At 32.5% G+C, this 7885-nt stretch overlaps 2 protein-coding genes across 2 annotated transcripts; both read right to left on the minus strand.

Moving 5' to 3' along the window:
* Nucleotides 1–3934: 3934 nt before the first annotated feature.
* Nucleotides 3935–4393, minus strand: LOC132728583 (uncharacterized). Its single transcript, XM_060714244.1, has one exon. It carries the CDS (start codon nt 4391–4393, stop codon nt 3935–3937), a length of 459 nt encoding a protein of 152 aa, XP_060570227.1.
* A 245-nt stretch (nt 4394–4638) lies between these two features.
* Nucleotides 4639–6356, minus strand: LOC132728584 (uncharacterized). Its single transcript, XM_060714245.1, has 4 exons — nt 6277–6356; nt 5653–5704; nt 5085–5274; nt 4639–4772 (listed from the first exon to the last, which is right to left on the minus strand). Exons 1-4 carry the CDS (start codon nt 6354–6356, stop codon nt 4639–4641), a joined length of 456 nt encoding a protein of 151 aa, XP_060570228.1.
* Between the last annotated feature and the right edge of the window lie 1529 nt (nt 6357–7885).

Here is a 7885-nt window from a genome sequence, read left to right on the forward strand (position 1 = left end):
AAATATACGTTGAGCCTTGTTTCTTGCCATTTCATATTTCTGTTTGATTATTATATATATATCCACAAGATCACAAAGTAATTAGTTTGTGTAGCTAGATACCTTCGTAAAGAGTTTTCAATAAGCTATATAAATGATTTTTGGTTATCCTTGTTAACGGAAATTTATTGTACCATAAACATGTGTTTTTTAGGAGAATATATCAAATTAAGTGCAAAAATGTTTTCTATAAATAGATAAAACACCTTAGAGAGCTAAAAGCAGGATGCGACAAATTGTCACCATAACACTGGTCTTGACATAAGTTAATTGACTGCTATTTGAAGCATTGCTCTCAACCCATCCTTCATCATAATCTCACTAATGAGATAGAAAGTGATCTTCGGCGCAATTCTGGATTTTGCAGTTCTCTAACGACTAGTAAAACGTTATGTCTTCAAATGACTTTAAATGACTGACAAATTACAAATACATTTTGATATCTTTTAGATTGCCTACATTGTCTAAATCGGATTGGTCCACAGTGGGCGCATTTCATATTTTGAAAAAGACAAGAACTGTATCTTTTGATCTTATAAATGACATATACAAAAAAGAATGTGTTGTTATTTATATGATATTAATATTTGTTATTTATATGATATCAATATTTAACATTTTTGTTTTAGAACAATTTAATATCTGCAATATGTATAGATAATGTTTTCTTGGGTCAAGCATCTCACCTAGCTTAGGAACGGCGTTGGTTTTTCTCAGGTGCTCGCTAAGTGTCTGAAATAATGCACGGAGGGGAACCTGAAATATTTCTACACCAGATGCAATGAAATGCAGCCATATACTCTCTACGGTGTTTTTGTAATGTAGAAACCAACCAAACTAGGAGTCTCAAATTTACCTACAACAGCCATATAAAATTATTTCCTGATTTATTGCCATGTATAATACTAAATATCATCAACATAATCTGCTGAATTAATACACAATCAGAGTAAATTTCTTCAAACTGACACTTCGTCTGATATATAATTTAACAAAGCTTGAACTGAAGGCAGCAGATATTATTGATTGGTTTGATATCAATCAATTGTTATCTTTCATAGACATGTTGGGAGTTAAGAATAATAAGAAAGTAGACAATTAAAATGTTATTAACTTTAGATCTTATATTGCAAACCTAACATACTGTAACGAAAGAAGGTTAAATTAATTTAACAATGTATAAATTACAAAATGTATATAAAACGTTTGTGCAAGGGCAAATTAGGTGCACTTCCAGTTCTGCAATCCTTAAATGCACAGGACAGGAGATTGCTACTTAACTAGACTACTTATTAAGAATATGAACAAGTTAATTGCCGGCGCAATAAAGCATCGCTCTTAACCTATCCTATATAATCTCGCTAATGATGCAACATATGATTTCCGATGCATTTGTATGATTTTTACTGTGCATTTATGCTGTAGAAATGATAATACAAGTCCACGCGAGACAAAACGAGACATACAACTTTACACATTGAGATTAATTACAGAATGTAATCTGATTTCTTTTCTTGAATTTTGTCTGTTAAAAATTAGAAATAAATAAATAAAATGTGAAAAAGTGCTTTATTGCTGCTGCCTATGTTAGTATATATACCTGGTTTATTTGCTATTAGATATGAATTTCTAGATGTTTTGCATTTTGAATTGAAACTTGTATGTTCACATGTGTTGATGATGTTTTGCTGATATGTTGTGTCCGCATATATACGTAGTACAAAAAGGTAAACAAATCCTCTTATCAAGCCAATGAAAAAACAATATCTGGACATCTTCCTACACTGAATTCATATTCGGAATACAAACAGTATTTATAATCATTAAATATACTGTATATTGTAACAAAGGTTGTATACCACACTTAAGTGAAATTATATATATGTATATAAATATGCTTATAAAACAATTTTCAAACATCGAAGAATATGTAAAAAATGTACTGTAAATATATGTACATATCATATGTAATCGTTAAGATATATTTCATTTTTTATTGGAAAGATTGACTTAGACTTTATAGAAAATAGATTTTTATTACCTCCCTTTATTTACATGAAATTTTAAATTGGGGAATATCTTTATAAGTAATGTTTTTTGGAACGTACACAATTGATAAAGCTTAATTTGAGCACCATATTAATGATATAAAGCCAAAAAAAATTGTGTTTCAGGATCTTTATTCAAAAAATGTATAAAACTGGAGGAAATAAAAAGAAAGCATAGTTACATAAATTATGAAATTTTATGCAAGCAATGCGTATAAACGTTTGTCATTTTGATCCCCTTTGTTGCAGTGTTATGTTAAATGGTACAGCAGCAGTTTAACATATAAATAAGCCAATGGACAATTTGTTTTTAAATAGTATTTAAAAAAAAACAGATTTTGATGATAATTTTATGATCTTATGAATTTATGCATTATTATTGTGAATGATCGACCATCTGTCAATATTTCAACCATATTGTAAACATAGCATAATAACTAGACAGTGAACGTCACCGCTTCTAATGCTCCTTATTGTTTTAACGGATGCATGAAAGAAATTAATAACATACAATACGATAAATTATCATGGTTAAAGACAAATAAATCAATACAACTGTTACACCATCTTGCAGCGAAATTGAAACTATACTGAAATTGAATACATGATAAACCCTTTTTTAGATGAAATTTATTTCGAATGTTTTTACTATCATTAAATTTACTTTGAATCAAGAAATAACAAATACTAAAAGAAAGTTGGCAGAAATTGTGATATTTTGCATATGTAATTGATAAAAGTATTTTTTTCCTCACTGTTATTCGTTTGTAGTGCCATTTTTGTCAACAAAATCAACATTTTGTCACAACATGGCTGTTACATTGGTCATACTAAGTATGCAACAACAGTAAAGCATTAGATATATAAATGTAAATGTAAAGAAGTGTGATATCAATTTATACGCATGCTAAAAGAGTTGTGTTTCGACATATACTAGTATGCAGAATGAAACTTATAATAGAATTTACTTTTTTATTTTTCATATTCTCATAATAAAACTACATAAGCATTTGTATCGAAAAAGAATATAATTCATTGACCTTGTGTTTTTATTTCTCACTAATCAAGGTTTGAAATGCCTTTTTACTCCCTTTCCTGTATCTGACTTCTATTTAAAGGATTGTGCAAAATTAAATGAATCATAACAAAAGTTAAATAACTATAATATTTTTGCCTTTAAAACATTTGAACCAAAGCATACAATTTCCAATTCTTTTCAACACTTCAACAACACTTTGAAAAATTATATTCCTTTTTCCTGCTTTTACGCTGTTGTCAGTTGATATTGCTGTTGTTGTTGTTGCTGCTGCGCAGTCTGATCAGGACCCATGGTGTTTGCTTACTAACTCTAATACAAGAAGAGAAACTGATAGCGAACATCATGGATCTTGATCAGACTGCGCGGATGCGCAGGCTGGTCTTGATCCATGCTGGTCGCAAACGCATTGTGTTGGTTTTGTCATGACACGGCTCAATTATCAGTAAAACAAATTTCAACTGTTTTTTTGTAAGAAATCAGCCAGTTTAGGAATGACAGTCTCAAGTGTCCTTTTTGTGTTTGTTACACGTGGTTGGCCTTCACTGTTTTTCATCGTGAATGTACTGTGTAGTCCATCTTCACCATCACGTATAAAGATTTTCCTTAGATGCTCCAGGTTTAACCCTGAAGACGCGATATTTTCAGCTGTAGGAAGTTTACAAACACTACTTGCAATAAGACATGACAATGACGGTAAATTCTTTGCCTTTTCCTTCGATGACAGACATTGGTGATACACTGCATTTAGGGAAAAAGTGAACTTTATCATATCATTTACTAAGGCACAACAATGTTGGAACAATTTCACTTAGGCGCGCACATCTTCAAGAGCGTCATGGGCATTATACTGTATACCGAGAATGTCCTGTACATAATCTCCCTGCTTGTAACTACTTCTGTCAGAATAGGTCTTACGAAACAATGGTAATGTATCCAAACAACCTACAACACTTGCTAAAAATTCTTCCAACTTATTCACATTAGAAACTGCAGCAACAAGAACTGAAAAATCAAACCGCCGCCCGTTGTGTGCCACCAACACTACTCTGTTATACTTTTTTAGCCATTTTATGAAATTTTCAACAGCACATTGAATGTTTACAGTTTCTACTATAGTTCCGGAAACATACATAACATTATTATCTGCCATTCTAATACCATTGGTCTGCTGTGCTCCTTCTGATATAGGTAGCTTCGGTTTAACATAAGTTGAAAACTCACTACCACTATTTACTTCTCTGGCAGCAATCTGGGTCAAATGAGGCATTTTTCCCACTTCGTACTGAAATAAACAAAATAGCAATTTATATAAAACACATCAGATATGAGCCGCATCATGAGAAAATGGATATAAAAGCGAGCCCGACCAGTATGGATCCCATCATTCTAAAGTTACTTTCATATGTAAAACATCCATGATGTTATTGAAAAGCAACACATTATTTTTTATAATAATGGAACATAAATCTATACTAGACCGCCAATATAAGAAGTAGTTATACAAAACACTTACTAAGATCTGTAGTCTCCAAGTCTAATACAACAAATGTTGGCATCGAGTTTTGAAGTTTTCAGGGGCTTAAAATCACCACGTGGTACAGCGTCCGGTATCGTTTCCACATCAACATCATTCTGAAGACCAATTTCTGAAGAACATTGTAATAGAATAATGTGTGTCCAATCATAAATTATAAGAGAATGTAAACATTTGAACTGTTAGAGTACCAAAGGTCTCTTAACCATATTCAGCACAGTTGAGTGAGCAAACATTACATCCTTTTTTATTAAAAAACAATACTTTCTGTCCATCTATTGATCAGTACTATGACCAGACCAGTGTGTAGAACTTACAACTTTCTTAGAATTGAAACTCTACTATATAAGTACCCAGTGCACTAAGCTGTTGACGTACCCCCTTTTTTTTTTACTTTTTTAACATTACAAGATAAAAGGCTAACCTGACTGATATGTGGCACCTTCTAGCACTTCGGTTGCTCCTTTACATATACACCTCTCTTGTTTCAATGTGAGTCTGCGACGCTTGGACGAAGGAAGACTGGAGCGTTCCATTCGGCGCTTGCGTTCATTCATACACTTCTTAGAGTACTTTTCTGTGTGGAACCCCGGAGAAAGACCTCCTTCATTAGCCTAACATAGAAAAAATTGTGTAAGCTTTGATAGTTACATACATTTACCAATCAAGACAATTTGACAAATCTGGTCTAGATTTAGTTGCCATAGTGAACTAAGTTGTTGTAGTAACATGGGTCACCATTGCTCTTCAATGTAATCATTCATAACACTTGAATGATGCCCAAAAGCTTATTATATTAGTATGATAAAAGTTTCCATTCGCCTTTTTAATAATGTAAAAATGTAAGGACTATTATGTAAGTAGCATATTATGCATACATGTATATTCACTTGAAAAAAGCAACATAACTCTGCAACATTGTTGTGTTCTAACTTTATAGACAATACATGTATAATGTAAACAAATAATAATAAACTATGAACAGTACTTACTTGCAGAAGGCACCATATGCTTGAAACTGTATGAAAATATCCAATAGTGTAACTGCAACACAAACAAAGAAATCAACATGAACTGTGAACTGTAAACATAAATCAACATGAACTGTGAACTGTAAACATAAATCAACATGAACTGTGAACTGTGAACATCAAACAAATAAAAAAAAACGTGAGAAACAAATAATCTTAGCAAAACATTTCTGACAACTTCATTTCCTGAATTGAAAAAGGAATACCATTTTTAACCCTTAAAGCTACAGCAAGTGATTCAGATTTAAATTTCAGGCTAAGTATTTTGCAGGCTTTATAAATTGAAATAAACCATCTAAAAGAATAAATACTGCTATTTTACAGCTGTTTTGCTTGTATTTAAAACAAATAAGAAACAAATCACTAACTGCAGCTTAAACCCTACTGATTTTGTGCTGGATATCAAAAGGGTACAAGCATACCCATCAAAATAGTTTTAAATTAAATTTATAAAGTCATCTTGATGAATTTTTGAAAGGTAAATTTTGTGTAAAAGTATTTCATATCAAAATGAGATCCAGCACTAAATAAAACAAAATCAAACTAATCACATGCAAGTCAAGTGTAAAACTTCTTGTTTAGTACCTTGCAAATATAAGTTCTTCCTTCATTGATGAAGGCTGCCGTCGCCTGCACTCGGAATTCCAAGGACTCAGAGTTTCCATAGTGAAGTGACTTTGGGGCCCTCAACGATACTTCCCTGTTAGCATACACATTGTTGTGAAGAACCCAAGTCAGAGTACTGTTCTGCATTGCCAATGACAGGTGCGAAAACTTTGTCAAGTTCTTCCCGAAGCTGACCTGTTTCATCTTTGATAGGGCCCTTGTATGGCAAGCTACGATGAAGATATTTCACACTTTGGTCCCTCTTGTAGCCACAAAACTTTGGGAAACAGAAGCTATTGTCCCCAAACTGATGGTGTATGATTGTCCTCAGATTTTGTTCTAGATCTTCTTTGTTTCCTTGGTTTTTAGCAAAGGCGTATTTGAGACACTTCTGGATGTGGTTAATTACAACTTTACTGAGACGAACTTTCTTGGAGGCTTGCAACTGAGACAGGTGTTTACCAACATTCTTCACAACATGGTTCCTATCAAATCTCTTTTTCATATTAATATTTTGATAAGACTTTAACCGAGCTATAAGTGTATTGTCTCCATCACCTTCAATATACTCTACAGGTGTTTCTTCTTTGGACAATTCCAATATACCTTGTTCCCCGCTTGCACTCTCCATCGATTTTGCACTTACTGTATGGTTTTGGACACAGCGGTGTAGACGTACTGGTTGACCTGGTTTGTTTCTTTTCCACCATTTACATGTTCCACAGGTTCGGTGTTTTACAATAGCCTTCAATACCTTTTTACCATACTTCGCCTTACTCATAAAAAAGGTATGAGCTGTAAAACCAAAATAATACAGAAAATTGTTTGAAAGATCATTTCAATTGACACTATTTTACAAAGCAGCTGGACTGCATGTTCTAAACTACATTTACATGTAAACATACATAAAGTGTAAACATACATAAAGGCTAAAGCATGTTCAACTAATTACGAAGTGATCATTATGTAAAGCTTAACTTTAATCAAACTGAGTCTGCAATTTTCATGTAATTTTGTTGAGATTAATGCTTCCGAGGGATCACACTTTTTCCAGATTTTCTATAAGGCTGTTTACTAGGGATGGCAATAACCGAATAAATTGCTAACTTCATAACCCTTCAATCGTCCGACTGGAAATTGAAATATGAAATTGTTAAAGAATTCATTTGCTCAAAAGTATTCATTTCCTAGCTAGGGCGTGCTACTATTAAACAGGTTTTAATCATCACATAAAGTTTATATCTGCATGTTAAGACAATTAAGGTCCACATACTGTACTTCAGAGATACATGTATATAATAAAACCTTTGAATGTCCGAGATAGTAAAATTGCAACTAAACATGTTTTATATCAAATGGAAGAACGCAAGTTAATTGACCGAAAATGGAAGCATAACTCTGAGCATATCCTATATAATCTCGCTAATGATGCGGCATGGTATTTCCGAAACATTTGTTTTATTATTGTGCTGAAATATCGGTAAGAGAATAATACAACCCTTAGATATGATAACAATCTTTAACGCAATCATAGTAATATATGCAACAAGGGACACTAAGATTAAAAAAAGAACATCATATAATTTTT

Source organism: Ruditapes philippinarum, unplaced genomic scaffold (genome assembly GCF_026571515.1).
Source record: "Ruditapes philippinarum isolate M1 unplaced genomic scaffold, ASM2657151v2 ctg7032_1_1_1_1, whole genome shotgun sequence".
NCBI lineage: Eukaryota > Metazoa > Mollusca > Bivalvia > Venerida > Veneridae > Ruditapes > Ruditapes philippinarum.

Bases quoted from the DNA above. Each gene is read 5' to 3' on its own strand.
- LOC132728583 (XM_060714244.1), bottom strand. From the start codon at position 4,393: ATGCCTCATTTGACCCAGATTGCTGCCAGAGAAGTAAATAGTGGTAGT.
- LOC132728584 (XM_060714245.1), bottom strand. From the start codon at position 6,356: ATGGAAACTCTGAGTCCTTGGAATTCCGAGTGCAGGCGACGGCAGCCT. The intron at 5,275-5,652 runs GTAAGTACTGTT...TTTCTATGTTAG, and splicing joins GCATATGGTGCCTTCTGCAA to GCTAATGAAGGAGGTCTTTC. The intron at 4,773-5,084 runs GTTAGCCTTTTA...AATGTTCTTCAG, and splicing joins AGGTGCCACATATCAGTCAG to AAATTGGTCTTCAGAATGAT.